The following is a 15,804-nucleotide window of genomic DNA, read 5'->3' on the forward strand; positions in this document are numbered from 1 at the left end:
GTCACTAATAAAACAAAAACAAAAAATTTAAAGACAAGGCTTATATTGATATTTTAAGATTTTGTTTGCACCTTGTAAATTAGGTTTTGATGTGGCAGTAAAAACTTTATAATATATCCAAAACGAAATGTTGTCTTTCATATTTAGTCTGTAACATATTGTCTTTCATAGGCTAATATATATTAGGGCATAAATGTTAATTTGCAGTTTAATATGTTGCTTATCCAAAGACATTTTATTTCAACGTATTCAGTCGATTTTTACTCATCTCAGTAGGCAATATAGATAGTTTCATTCACACACAGACACGCGCGATCTGTAGCAGCTAAACAACAACGTGCGTCTGTGCCGTTCATTCATTCAAACACAGAAACGCGATTCAAATTTAAACAGTCTTTTGCGGTTTAACGTTACAGACACCATTTCATATCGCGATTAGAACAAAGCACTTACTGATGATCTGCAGCTGGATCCGTTGTTAGGCTACTCCAGCACGTTTGAGGTAAAATTTCCAGGATTATCACGATATTATTATTCCTCACAGCGAGTGTTTTCCAGCTGTTGTGGGCGTTGACTGGTTTGCATGTGTTGCTCCAGATAATCTGCGTTTGAATAGCGGCGCGCTCTCGATGGGCGTGTCACATTAGCAGAGTAATGAGCTGCCAGAACGATAATGAGACCGGATGATCTCTCGCTCTTTATATATAGATTACATAAACAGAGAATATTTCTTTTAGTTTTGAATTAGATAATTTAAAACTACACACTTAAATGATTACAGAGATATATAGCTCATGTCTGAGTGAATAGTATTCGCTGAGTTTTGTTTGAGTTTAGAGAAGTGCTTCAGAAAAAAAGTTCACGGAGACGGAGAGGCAGAAAGCACTCCCTGTTTACTTTCTTTATTTTACAAAAGCACAATGTTTTATTTCGATTGTAAGTGGACACATAAAAAAGTAGACATTTAACAGCTTATTTTTTCATATTTCTTAAGGCTGTATGACCAAAACTGACGGAGTATTTTAGGTCTATTTTGCTGCTATGTAAAAAAAAACGAGCAAAACGCGCCCACGCGTTTGCCGACCTCAGGGGATTAACCTTGTATAGATACAGATGTTTTACATGTTTTAGGTATTTATATCTGTGTGTTATACTACAGACAATTTTTTTGTTTGTTTTTTTCCACTCTAGATATAGATGAATGTCAGTTCAGTCCATCTGTGTGTGGTTCACATTCCAACTGTACAAATGAAATAGGAAGTTACAATTGCTCATGTTTGGATGGATTCACTATAACAAACTCAAGTCTCACCATCAGCATCAATAACACATGTAGAGGTACAGTTTAGATTTGTGTTTAGTCTAACCTTGAATAATCATTTCAAATGTATAGCCTACATATAATATTTACATAGAATTTTGTAAATTAAGCATTGTATTATAAAGATGACAAGGAATGAGATTAAACTGACCCAAACTGTTCTTTTTCCCATATCTTCCTTTTAATAAAGATGTGAATGAATGTGTCGAGATATCAGAGGTCTGCGGTCCAAACGCAATCTGCAACAACACTGTCGGGAGTCACAATTGTTCATGTTTTGGTGGATTTATTGCAACAAACTCAAATCTCACCATCAGCATCAATAACACGTGTAGAGGTACATTCTATATTCAGATATATGTGTTCTCTAACATTGAATAATGAACTAGATGTTTTTGTGCACCATTAGTCCAATCAATATTACTAAAATATCAGTAAATATGTTTTTAATAATAACATAGATTTTGTTAAGCGTTTCCTACTTTAGATAAAATATTCTAAATGGAATGTTAGATTGTTAGGTTAGGTTAGGCAATTAATGAGTTGACCTCCACATTCTGTATGAGTGACCTAAAGAGGAAACTGTTATTTTTTTGCCTGTCATTTTCTTTTAATAAAGATGTGAATGAATGTGTCGAGAGATCAGAGGTCTGCGGTCCAAACTCAATCTGCAACAACACTGTTGGGAGTCACAATTGCTCGTGCATGAGTGGATATAATGTAACACACCCAAACCTCCCTATAAACAGCAGTAACACATGTAAAGGTACAGCAAAAGCTTATGATATAAATTTATGACAAAGAAAATGAGTATTGGGAGGTGTATAATACATTTTTGTCAATTTGTTTCTTTTGCACATGCTGTTGTCCAAATGTAAATGTTGTGGTCAATTGTGTTTAAAAATGTTGATTATTATACTTTCTCAATCTGTATTCTCCTTGTATAGTTATTATTTTAGTATATGATGTTGTGAGATAACATTTGTCTTTCATGCTTTGTGTTTATTTGTATGTATTAAAACAAATGTTAATGTATTTTCCCCCATAGATATAGATGAATGTTGGTTCAGTCCGTCTGTGTGTGGTTCACATTCCAACTGTACAAATGAAATAGGAAGTTACAATTGCTCATGTTTGGATGGATTCACTGTAACAAACTCAAGTCTCACCATCAGCATCAATAACACATGTAGAGGTACAGTTTAGATTTGTGTTTAGTCTAACCTTGAATAATCATTTCAAATGTATAGCCTACATATAATATTTACATAGAATTTTGTAAATTAAGCATTGTATTATAAAGATGACAAGGAATGAGATTAAACTGACCCAAACTGTTCTTTTTCCCATATCTTCCTTTTAATAAAGATGTGAATGAATGTGTCGAGATATCAGAGGTCTGCGGTCCAAACTCAATCTGCAACAACACTGTCGGGAGTCACAATTGCTCATGTTTTGGTGGATTTATTGCAACAAACTCAAATCTCACCATCAGCATCAATAACACGTGTAGAGGTACATTCTATATTCAGATATATGTGTTCTCTAACATTGAATAATGAACTAGATGTTTTTGTGCACCAATAGTCCAATCAATATTACTAAAATAAATAGTAAATATGTTTTTAATAATAACATAGATTTTTTAAGTGTTTCCTACTTTAGATAAAATATTCTAGATGGAATATTAGATTGTAAGGTTAGGCAATTAATGAGTTGACCTCCACATTCTGTATGAGTGACCTAAAGAGGAAACTGATATTTTTTTGCCTGTGATTTTCTTTTAATAAAGATGTGAATGAATGTGTCGAGAGATCAGAGGTCTGCGGTCCAAACTCAATCTGCAACAACACTGTTGGGAGTCACAATTGCTCGTGTTTGGATGGATTCATTGCAACAAACTCAAATCTCACCATCAGCATCAATAACACATGCAAAGGTATGATTGACATGTGAAGCACTTAGTGCTAATAAATTCATGACAAAGAACATGAGTACTGGGAGGCTAGTAACTTTTTTATTAGTATTGCATTGTTTCTCTTTTTTACAAATTAAATGTTAACAGTAACATTGCAAATATCTATGTATTTTAAAACAAAATCTGAGAATGTTGCTTAAAATTGTGAAGGTTTTATTGTGGAGGTCTGTTGTGTGAAGATTCACAAAAACACTCGGGAGTTCCCCACATTTCCCCAATAATTATTTTCATCTCAGTGCATGTTATTATTTTCATCACACAGGAGTTTGCAAGTGTTTTAGACAAACATAAGCCAGAATTCTTTTAAAATTCTTTCTCAGTTAATTTAGTTAACCTTGTATAGATACAGATGTTTTACATGTTTTAGGTATTTATATCTGTGTGTTATATACAGACAATTTTTTTGTTTGTTTTTTTCCACTCTAGATATAGATGAATGTCAGTTCAGTCCATCTGTGTGTGGTTCACATTCCACCTGTACAAATGAAATAGGAAGTTACAATTGCTCATGTTTGGATGGATTCACTGTAACAAACTCAAGTCTCACCATCAGCTTCAATAACACATGTAGAGGTACAGTTTAGATTTGTGTTTAGTCTAACCTTGAATAATCATTTCAAATGTATAGCCTACATATAATATTTACATAGAATTTTGTAAATTAAGCATTGTATTATAAAGATGACAAGGAATGAGATTAAACTGACCCAAACTGTTCTTTTTCCCATATCTTCCTTTTAATAAAGATGTGAATGAATGTGTCGAGATATCAGAGGTCTGCGGTCCAAACGCAATCTGCAACAACACTGTCGGGAGTCACAATTGTTCATGTTTTGGTGGATTTATTGCAACAAACTCAAATCTCACCATCAGCATCAATAACACGTGTAGAGGTACATTCTATATTCAGATATATGTGTTCTCTAACATTGAATAATGAACTAGATGTTTTTGTGCACCATTAGTCCAATCAATATTACTAAAATATCAGTAAATATGTTTTTAATAATAACATAGATTTTGTTAAGCGTTTCCTACTTTAGATAAAATATTCTAAATGGAATGTTAGATTGTTAGGTTAGGTTAGGCAATTAATGAGTTGACCTCCACATTCTGTATGAGTGACCTAAAGAGGAAACTGTTATTTTTTTGCCTGTCATTTTCTTTTAATAAAGATGTGAATGAATGTGTCGAGAGATCAGAGGTCTGCGGTCCAAACTCAATCTGCAACAACACTGTTGGGAGTCACAATTGCTCGTGCATGAGTGGATATAATGTAACAGACCCAAACCTCCCTATAAACAGCAGTAACACATGTAAAGGTACAGCAAAAGCTTATGATATAAATTTATGACAAAGAAAATGAGTCTTGGGAGGTGTATAATACATTTTTGTCAATTTGTTTCTTTTGCGCATGCTGTTGTCCAAATGTAAATGTTGTGGTCAGTTGTGTTTAAAAATGTTGATTATTATACTTTCTCAATCTGTATTCTCCTTGTATAGTTATTATTTTAGTATATGATGTTGTGAGATAACATTTGTCTTTCATGCTTTGTGTTTATTTGTATGTATTAAAACAAATGTTAATGTATTTTCCCCCATAGATATAGATGAATGTTGGTTCAGTCCGTCTGTGTGTGGTTCACATTCCAACTGTACAAATGAAATAGGAAGTTACAATTGCTCATGTTTGGATGGATTCACTGTAACAAACTCAAGTCTCACCATCAGCATCAATAACACATGCAGAGGTACGTTTTATATTCATATTTTTTTACTCTAGCCATGGTTAATTTTTTAGTTTTTATCCATGTGATTTTTGCCTTGTATATTATTTAAAAAAAATAAGCATTCTGTTGTAAAGATGCCAAAGAATGAACTGACCTTCACATATGGAGTCACAATTGCTCGTGCACGAGTGGAAATGTAACAGACCCAAACCTCCCTATAAACAGCAATAACACATGCAGAGGAGTGATTGGCAGCTAACTAGCATACTAACACTGCATAGTATGAAATCATTAAAAAATAAAGGAGTATAAGCCGGAGAGGCTCATAATCAATCGTTTTTGGTTTTGCTCAACAGTGTCAACAGTAACATCACCAGGATGTACTGTATGTATTCTAAAACAAAATCTGAGGTGTTGCTCAAAGATATTGATATTTTTATATTGAGGTCTGTTGTGTAGCCAATGTGACCACTGACCAGTTGTGTCTTCAGGGATTCAATTTTTCTATGCGGATAGAAAAATATGATCAAATTTCCATATTTCCGTAGGGTAGGGCTGATCCCTGTAAGATTATTGAAATTGCGAAATGGCCTTAAACAGCTTCTGAGTCTGAAAGCGCTGAATATGCTCACGGCGGCATCTGCTAGATACCGTTAGAATTTTACCCAAGGTTTAAATCGCCAAATGCAAGTAACATTTATTTCAAACTGTTACTCGCCAATTGGTTAGTAACTTTTTGTAAAGAATTTTGATCATACACGATTGTAAGAATGTGACGGATAAACATTCTTGTAGTCGGATAAAAAATGTCTAACGTTACGAAACCTATCTGGCAACCTTGAGTCAGGGGGGAGGGGGAGGGGATACAGCGCTCTACAGTAATTTGAAAGTGATTGCAGTACCAGTTTTGGCCACAATCTTACATACGGTTCCTTTAACATTCGAAAGCAAATTAATTAAGATAACCATAAATGTTAGTATTATAATCTAAAAAATTAAATACTATTAGAATAATATTAATTATTATTGTTGTTGTTATTATCATGTTTCACATGCCTGCTCTTGCACTCTAATCAAGTATTTTTTGTTTAGGAAAACAAAATAGGCAGCCAAAGATAAACATTTAATTCCTTTAACATTTAGCTCCTTTAGCTATATAATTTTTAACATTTGATTATTGGTGTCATTTTTTTCGAGAATTAAATTAAATTTTTGTACATTTTTACATTTACATTAAATTACAATTATGTCTTTTCTATTTTATTTTGTGTTTTTTTTCTGTATTACACCGGTTATGTACTGTAGAAAAAAACCCGGATATACCACAAAATGTTTTTGATGACAACACATGGATACAGTAATATAACCTTTTTACAGTTATTAGAATGCCAATTGAATTATTTTCCATACCAGAGCATATTTTTATCACAGAGGAGCTGTGCAAGTTTTTTTTTTTTTAAATCACTTATGTCAGCCAGAGAAATGATTAATGCATTATTTAACTATAAACCCTACTACAACTACAGCACCCTCTACTACTATATCTACGAACCCTACCACAACTACTACAACTACAGCACCCGATACAACTACAACTTCTATAACTACGAACCCTACCACAACTCCTACAGCAACGCCTATAATTACAACACCTGCTAAAGATATACCTATTACAACACCAGGTATGTTCTGAAAAGAAGAATGACAAAATGAATGTAATTTTTTTTATCTGTTCAGGAAAACAAATTGTAGACAACCAAGAGTGTGTGTGTGCATGTGCGTGCGTGCGTGTGTGCGTGCATGGCTTCTCGTCCTAAGCACGCTGTTATATTTTCTTATGTGAATTCAGAAAATCATAGAAATATGCAATATGAGGTTTATAATTATTTATTTATTTATTTATTGCTCAAATACTCCTAAACTGATAACAGCACCAGAAGGTATGTACAGCAAAATAAGATATTTAAATATTTCAAATATTTGAAATTCTATTATTATTATTACTGTATTTTTGTTAATTGTTCCATAAAGCTTTTTATACAACACATGTATTCATCTGTTTCATTCATGTGACTTTTTTCGTTCATCCGTCATAGTTTTGAACGTCAACAGGGCAAAATAATGACAGTGAATACAAAAACACATGAACAGAGATGCTAATAATCAATTGATTTTATCCATACCAGGCCATAGGTACACAGAGATGCTTGGTTCTTTGCTCATGTGTTTTTTAATCCCCAACATTTTTTCCTGCTGATGGTCATAAATGCGGTCGGTGAATGGAAAAAGTGACAGAAAAAGATAAATAAATGCACTTTTTTGTCTTTTTTAGACTTGTTTACAGTTAAAATGTCAATGAAATTAAATCAACCTTTTGAGACCAGTCTCAACGACCCCAACGACGAGACGTACAAGCGTTATTATAGTCAAATTACATCAGCGGTGAGTATTTCATATTTTGTGTAGAACATGTATTGATTGTTTATACTTGAAGTTTAATTACATTTTATATAAAAGCATCCTTAAGATACTGTGAAGAACAAGATACTGTATTCCAGTTCAGCTTGAACTCTCGACCTCTAGAGGGCATGCAAATGATTAATGCAAGATTTATTATGCAGAGTATTTTTTAGGACTTTTTCCTCACATTTAAATCACATTTGTTACGTTCCTAATTCATAGTCTAGGGGTAAACTAGAAACGAACAACAACAGTTAGGGGAGACGTCAATGTATCCATCTCCAGACCCAGAGTCACAAACATAATAGCCATAAAGCGAGAAGCAAAATAAAGTGTAATTAAAATATAATACAAATGACCTCAGGAAACGGAAACACAAACATAACAAACAAATTAATCTGCTAACTAATTGGAGAAGAAAAATCACTTGCCTAATAAAAATAAATACCCAAAAGGAAAACAATCCACTTACCTTTCTCCATTGTCTATCCACAAAACAAGAGAAAAGGTTTAAAAGAAACAAGGGACAACCCACTCCTCACAAATGGGGCTGGGAATGCATATATAAAGAAAATTATCAAGCGGAACAAATCGTCTCACCTCTCTTTGCTTCTCTGATTGTGTACTGCTTATACTGTACATTGACGCTATGAGCCAATCGGATAACTCGAAGCACCTGGTAATCAGCAACAGTTGTACGCAATCTGCACAGACAAAAACAAGCAAACACCAGAACGCAGAAACACTTATTTTTTCTTTATTTTTTTACATACGTCACATGACATAACACAATAAATAAATAACTATCCAGATGGCATAAATATATCTGTCTAATGAGAGAAGACCAAAGAATGATCATTTTCTGTATGGTCGGGTTTAGTCTCTATATCTCTGGTTCTTGCCACAGAGTAATTTCATTTTAGACTGCATACTTTAATTTCAATTTGATCAGAGGTACACTTCCTAATGTTACAGTGGTTACTCTTACTTTGTACAGATTGAAGACAATTACAAAGATGTGTCTAACTTCAAACCTCCAGTAAAAATCACTGCCTTCAGGTAAGGTCCACAATCTAAACTTTGACGCAAAATTTCCATTTTGGTTGTTACTGCTTGTATTAATACTCATTGTTGTGGTTTGTATGTTGCTCCAAAGGCCTGGTAGCATTATAGCAGACTATGAAATATTTTCAACAATCAACAGCCCAGACAATTTTGTAGATGCAAACAGTAAGGTTGCCGAAAAACTCAGATCCCTTCGATATAATGTTACTATGGCTGATTTTGCTAAAAGTGGTAAGGTAGTCAGTATATAATCTTAAAAAATATATTATTTTTTTATACGCATGATTATTGCTACTAACCTTTAATAAAAATGATAAATATGAAATAAAAAGGTTTTATGGATTTTACTTTCAGAACAAGCAAACTTTTCCCTTGGAAAACAATGGTATCCTGAGCAAAATATGACACTGGAATGTAAACGCCCAGTTTCTGTTAATGGTACAGTTAATGGTACAATGAAGTGGACAGTGAATGAAAATGATATACAACAGAACGAAAAATACTCAATCATCATTTCACAAAATGTTAGCATTCTCACTGTGAAAAAAGTTGATGAGAAAGACAAAGGTGAGTCACATTCATCTTTTTCCAATCAATAATAACTTTTAAAGCTTAAAACTTTTAAAGATTAAAGCTATGTGTCAATTGTGCGTATGTGTTATCTGGCCCAAAGCTGTGAAACAGTCTACCTTTGTTTATTAGGTCTGCTTCCACTATACTTGGATGTAAGTCAAAGCTTGAGACATGCAGTATTTGTTTGCTCTGGCTTATGAATCATGATCAACTCTGTACTTTGTGTTCATTCAAAATTAAAAGTTTCTTCCTTCCATGAAGCACAAAATAAGAAATAACATCCACGTTGCAAACAAGTAAATTTATTGGAATATTACAATGACTTGGACTTTTTAAAATGGAATCACCTGTATCACGAAGGTGTTTTCATAGTTTTAAACGTAGTTAGTCCAGTTTGAATATCCATCGCTATATGCGCACAGTGTTTTTTTTTAAATGTGGTTTAAATGTATCCACTAATTAGTTTAATTAATTAGGGAAATTGAATGGAATAGAAACTGAATAGAATTAGTCATATGGGTGTAATAATTGTGTTATACCTATACATATATGTTATAGGCTATATGTTATAGGCTACACACTATTTGATAATGTTCTCTACACACTCACACACACATAATAAATAAATCAAGTCAAAATGTATTTCTATAGCACATTTAAAAGCAACAGAGTTCCACTAAAGTGCTGTACAACAAAACGTCAAGCATGTAAAAGAAAGCATTACAAGAAAACATGCAGTGTACAAAATATAAACACATTAATAAAATACAATCAAAAAACTTCAACAAAAAAAACCCTTAGATTAATCTTAATCGAAAGCCAGACAGAACAAATACGATTTAAGAGCCGATTTAACACTGGCTAGTGAAGGAACAAGCCTCACATTTACGGGCAAATTGTTCCAAAGTTTAGGTTCTGCAGCAGAGAAGGCCTGACCATCCTTAGTTTTACGTGGGACAGTTAAGAGAAGCTGATTACTAGACCTATGTGCTTTTTGGGGAGAGTAGGGTGTACTCACACTAGGCACGGTTGTCATGAACCGGGCCCGAGTACGATTGTCCCCCCTCCCCCTCTGGCCTGCACTCACATAGGGTTTCAGCATTCGTGCCGGAGCACGCTTACGGAGCACGCGGCGTTTCAGCATTCGTGCCGGAGCACGCTTACGGAGCACGCGGCCGGGTCTCTCTCTCTCTCTCTCTCTCTCTCTCTCTCTCTCATCTCTCTCTCTCTCTCTCTCTCTCTCTCTCTCTCTCTCTCTCTCTCTCTCTCTCTCTCTCTCTCTCTCGCTCTCTCTCTCGCTCTCGGCTCTCGCTCTCTCTCTCTCTCTCTCTCGCTCTCTCTCTCTCTCTCTCTCTCTCTCTCTCTCTCTCTCTCTCTCTCTCTCTCTCCTCTCTCTCTCTCTCTCTCTCTCTCTCTCTCTCTCTCTCTCTCTCTCTCTCTCTCTCTCTGCCCTGTCCTGTCCTGTCCTGTCCTGTCAAGCGCGCCTTGTTAAACCGTGACGTCCTGTTCCGTGCTCCAGCACGGTTAGCGCGCCCGAGTCCAACTGAACCGTGCTCTGGCCCACCTCTTCCAAGCGGGCCAGGGCCGGCTAATCGAGCCGCGCCCGGGCACGGTTCGGAGCACTCACACTAGTCAAACGAACCGCGCTTTGGTGGTCAAACGCACTCGGGCACGGTTCAAACTGGCTAGTGTGAGTACACCCTAAGGAATCAGAAGGTCACTAATGTATGTTGGTGCGACACCAGATAAAGCCTTGTACACAAAAACAGACTTTTGATCATCCAGTCAGAGGATATCGAACAGCTGATTTTAGAACACATTATTTTCATTGGTTGTATGTCTACTATAGCAACAAGGAACATGTTTCTGCAATAATTTGTTATTTATTTATTTATTTTTACTTGCAGGTAGATACGCATGTATCATAGAAAGGAAAATACCTTACATTCAGTGGGAAGATATATCTATTGAACCACAACCCAATATCATAGTGGGTAATAACGAAAGAAAGTTTCAGTGTAAGGATCAGGCTGTGGAACTGACATGCTGTGCAACACAGTTACAGTATAAGGTTGAATGGATTCCTTCTGGTGATCAAGTGACTTCTCCAGGTTGTACTTACCGACAGACAATACATTCTTACAAAAGTTACTGATTTCAGTTGCAAGTGACAAGTTTTTTTGAATTCACCATGTTTTACAATTTTTTTCAATGGTTCTATTTACCTTTTCATGGAAACAGACAACAAGGGATGCATCACACTAACACATCAAATCAGTGGTGCAGATTGTAGTAAAATTGAAGAATTTACATGCCAACTCAAGATCCCGGAACTTCAAGACTTATCTTATGGCAAGAGCAAAGTCAAAATTCTGAAAGTCGTTGATGGTAAACCTTCAGCTTTTCTTAATTTGATGAAGCAGAATGTTCTTTCATCGGATTCAGCTGTCTTAAATTTTTTTTGTTTTTCTGAAACTCAATCAAATATTTTCTCCAGGAATTAACTGTAACAATAAAACACTTGGAGATGGGAAAGACGGTGACCGTTTGACAGGACCCTGTGAAAAAGGCAAAGAAGGCAACATAACTTATGAATGTATATCACCTGACTGGACGGAGAAGAGCAGGAACTGTATACTTCAAGATATCTTAAACATTGAAAAGAAAGTTGAGGTAATCTTCAACATCTATGTATTAGTGGAAAAAATAAATCAACTGTCCATTTAAAATATTTCTGATAATTTCATTTCTTCTTTATTTTAGATTTTGGCTCCACGGGACATACCCAACGTTATTGATGAGCTTAGGGATGCAACAGTGACCAATACACAAGAGATAACACAGTCTCCTAAGACTGTCCAAAAAATTGTTGAGATACTTGTAAAAATTGCTAATATCTCACAAAGCATTATCATCAATCAGCCTGTGATGGAGGTATGTACATTATGTATGCACGAAAGACATCCGTCAAACTGTGGCTAGTCACTATAACTGTAACTTTTTTTTAAACTTTTTTATCACAATATAATATCTATACATTATCTTCGATATCCTATCTGATAAAAAACATGGTTTCTACTAAACTTTATTTTCAATTTCATTTCCAGGATTTTCTTAAAACAGTGAATGTCCTTGTTTTAGATGAAAGCAGTGCATCATGGAACAATTTGAATGCCAACAACGCATCAAACGCCAGCGTTGCACTTCTGAGCGCTATTGAGAATATAAGTAACCGTCTCACAAATGCCAATTTTTCAATTATTGAAAAATCTATTGAGTTGAATAGAATTGTAACAAACAGCTCTCATATAGTAGAATATCAGGACTGAAAGACTCATCTACTGAGATTCTGATACCACAGATTCCTGTATCCACCCCCATAACCATCATAATCTTCACCAGTCTTGATAATGTCCTACCTACTCGTAATGCTAGTAATAAAAATGACACTAATGTACACATCAATGGAGATGTGGTTGTTGTTAAGGTTGATGTTAATGTAACACTTAACAACATTTCTTTTGCGTTTGACATTAAGAATGCATCTTTGGGAAATCCTCAGTGTGTCTTTTGGAACTTCAGTCTTGACGCATGGGATTCCACTGGATGTGAAGTAAAGCCCTCAGGGAACAAACCTGGCAATTTCACATGTGAATGCAACCACACAACCTCTTTTTCAATCCTAATGTCACCGTTTTCTATTGAAAGTGAAAGTGTTGAAAGTTATATCTTGGCTTATATAACTTACATTGGTGTAACTATTTCAATGGTCAGCTTGATTTTGTGCCTCATTATTGAGATTATCGTATGGAAGTCAATGACAAGAAATGACACATCCTACATGCGACATGTGTCCATAGTCAACATTGCCGTGTCCCTGCTGATCGCAAACATCTGTTTTATCATTGGAGCCGCAGTCGCAGAACAAGAGCAACCGACATCAGTGGGTCGCTGCAGTCCAGCGGTTTTCTTCATGCACTTTTTTTACCTGGCTCTTTTCTTCTGGATGTTAATTTCAGCGCTGTTACTCTTTTACCGTACAGTCATGGTCTTTTCCCAAATGTCAAGGGCCACAATGATGGCCATTGGCTTCATAGTCGGTTATGGTGCACCTTTGCTCATAGCGGTCATTACTGTTGCATCGACAGCTGGACCGCAGAATTATATCACGAAACAATTCGCATGCTGGCTGAACTGGAATGAATCTAGGGCCCTGCTGGCATTTGTGATTCCGGCTCTCACTATTGTAGCCATAAACCTTGTGGTTTTGATTGTGGTTCTGTATAAGATGTTGAGGAGAGGAGTTGGTGCCACAACTCAACCGGATGAGAAACATGCGCTGGTGATCATTGCCCGATGTGTGGCCATATTGACTCCTATCTTTGGTCTAACATGGGGATTTGGAATTGGAACCATGGTGTCCCGTGACGTAGGCATTCATGTGGTGTTTGCACTCCTCAATTCACTGCAGGTATCACTTTCTGTCTTTGTATTTTTACTTTATATTAAAGCTATATTTTGTGTGATTGATTTAAATGCAAACATTAAAACAATAATTATAATGCAAATAATGTATAATTATCTATACTTTAATTATCATAATCTATACTTCTAACAATCCATTATAAAGCCTCACAACACCATAAAATAATGCAGAATACGTTATTTTCAATGTTATGAATATGAAATTAACAGCATTATAATAAGTATTATTTATTCATACCATTTTCCTCATATTTGTAACACTTCTGCAGGGATTCTTTATTTTGGTGTTCGGAACGCTTTTAGACAGCAAGGTAAGAATTGATTTTTGGTTTTGCAAGTTGACAATTTGTTCAAATGATATTAGAGGCATTAATTTCTACTGCAGTGCTTTAACTCATTTTGTCACATATGGTTGCAGATCCGCGAGGCACTGGCAGGAAGGCTGTCACTAAGGAACCTTACCAGCTCTAACCGTACCAGGGTAAATGCCAACAAAACAATAAATGTGATGCATGAGTTCTTCCTAATGATAGATGTACTCAGTTTACGGCTGATATCTTAAATCTCTACATTACAGAGTACTAGTGCAGGACCATCATCTTCAAGCGGGCCGGGTTTCCTTCAATGGATGCGTAGGAAAAGAAGTAAGTCTTACTATTCAAATGTATACATTATTGGCCTGTTTCACAAACCAGGCTTAAGCCTAGTCCCAGACTAAAATGAATTTTTGAGCTGTCTGAACTGAAAGCAACTTCCAACTTTTGTCTCAAGATGAGACGGGAGAAAAAACAGTAGTGTTTTGTCAAAAAAAAAAAAAGTAATGTTTTGTCAAAAAAAAAAACCAGTAATGTTTTTTCTAAGGCACATTTATAAAAGCGTATTAAATGTCCTTTTATTGAACAAAGGCCTTGTTTATTCTAAGCTTTGTCTGTGAAACCAGGCCTATATATCATATGACATGACAAGAATATTTCAAGTAACATAAAAAATAAAAATAATTATTTGCAGATGTGTACAACATATCTGAGGCAGCAACATTTTCAAACATGTCCAGTGGCTCAGAAACTTATACGAATGCATAAGCAGCTACTTCATTAGGGATTAGTTTGCTTTATTAAATATTAAACATTCTTTTCTGAACACGTTTTTAACACTTCAAGTATATGTAAACTGCACTATCTGTTACTGATTTCTGGGAAGAAGTTTTTCTCTGTTCTGAAGTATTAATAAAAATGGCCAATAATATACAGATCTAATGTTTAATTAAGGATACATTTTATTATAAGGCTGTGATTTGCATGAATGGATGCACTTTCATTTATAACAGAAAAATCATATCAATAATATAGATCTAGAGAAATAGCTTTATTTGTGTTTTCTGGTGTATTTGATGTTTTGATGTATTTTTTCTTTGCCATTTTAAATCATCAGTTTTCTTGTCAAGTTGGTGTCATTATATCATGCTGTTCTACACTGTATGGATAATTAAATAATAATAATAATAATAAAAATATTTTTAGCTGCACCAGAAATGAAAAGCCTCTTTATTTTACATTTATTTGAAAGTTGATAATCATGGCATGGCTCTCTTGTTATTCTTATTTATTGCATTTGGCAATAATGATGAAATAATCATGTTTCCAAATAATTTATTATTATTTTAAGCCATCACAGTATTAAGGTTACAGTTTCTTATTCATTTTCACAATTATTTGAGCTTGGTCAACCTCACCTACGTAATATTATACATTATACAAGTATGAGGACTTTGATTCTGAATCCTTTGCATCTCTTTCTGTTCCTGTATACTGTATGTTTTCAGCAACCCTTGTTTCCCTAAAGCAAAACTAACACTTTTGATCATATTTGATGAGAAAATATAAAACAAGTTAGCCTAAAATCTTTGTCAATTATAATAAGGTTAAATTTTTTATAAAATAGAATTTATTTACAGTTGTGCTAGAAAGTTTATGACCTTTACAAAATGTAAGTATACTTTGGCATTAGATCTTTATAAAACATTGAGCATAGGAATATTTTGATATATTTTGATTAAAAAAAAAACTTGTGAAAAAGAAGAGTGCTTAATTGTATTGAAAGCGTACTTTTTACTTCAAATCTTAAAGTGCCCCTATTATGGATTTTTGAAAATGACCTTTCGTGCAGTGTGTAATGTAAATGTATGTGAATGT

At 34.7% G+C, this 15,804-nt stretch overlaps 1 protein-coding gene across 1 annotated transcript; it reads left to right on the forward strand.

The window, feature by feature from the left end:
* Positions 1 to 1,197: 1,197 nt before the first annotated feature.
* Positions 1,198 to 15,141, forward strand: LOC307012700 (uncharacterized protein). Its single transcript, XM_079639659.1, has 24 exons — positions 1,198 to 1,338; positions 1,512 to 1,658; positions 1,941 to 2,087; positions 2,370 to 2,516; positions 2,690 to 2,836; positions 3,114 to 3,260; positions 3,726 to 3,872; positions 4,046 to 4,192; positions 4,475 to 4,621; positions 4,904 to 5,050; positions 6,556 to 6,711; positions 7,362 to 7,471; positions 8,487 to 8,548; positions 8,646 to 8,785; positions 8,909 to 9,121; positions 11,035 to 11,238; positions 11,369 to 11,515; positions 11,625 to 11,800; positions 11,891 to 12,061; positions 12,235 to 13,598; positions 13,882 to 13,923; positions 14,031 to 14,093; positions 14,190 to 14,256; positions 14,621 to 15,141. Exons 3-20 carry the CDS (start codon positions 2,027 to 2,029, stop codon positions 12,454 to 12,456), a joined length of 2,691 nt encoding a protein of 896 aa, XP_079495785.1. The 5' UTR covers positions 1,198 to 1,338; positions 1,512 to 1,658; positions 1,941 to 2,026; the 3' UTR covers positions 12,457 to 13,598; positions 13,882 to 13,923; positions 14,031 to 14,093; positions 14,190 to 14,256; positions 14,621 to 15,141.
* The last annotated feature ends 663 nt before the right edge of the window (positions 15,142 to 15,804 follow it).

Source organism: Phoxinus phoxinus, assembly GCF_949152265.1.
Source record: "Phoxinus phoxinus genome assembly, chromosome: 16".
Taxonomy (NCBI): Eukaryota; Metazoa; Chordata; class Actinopteri; order Cypriniformes; family Leuciscidae; genus Phoxinus; species Phoxinus phoxinus.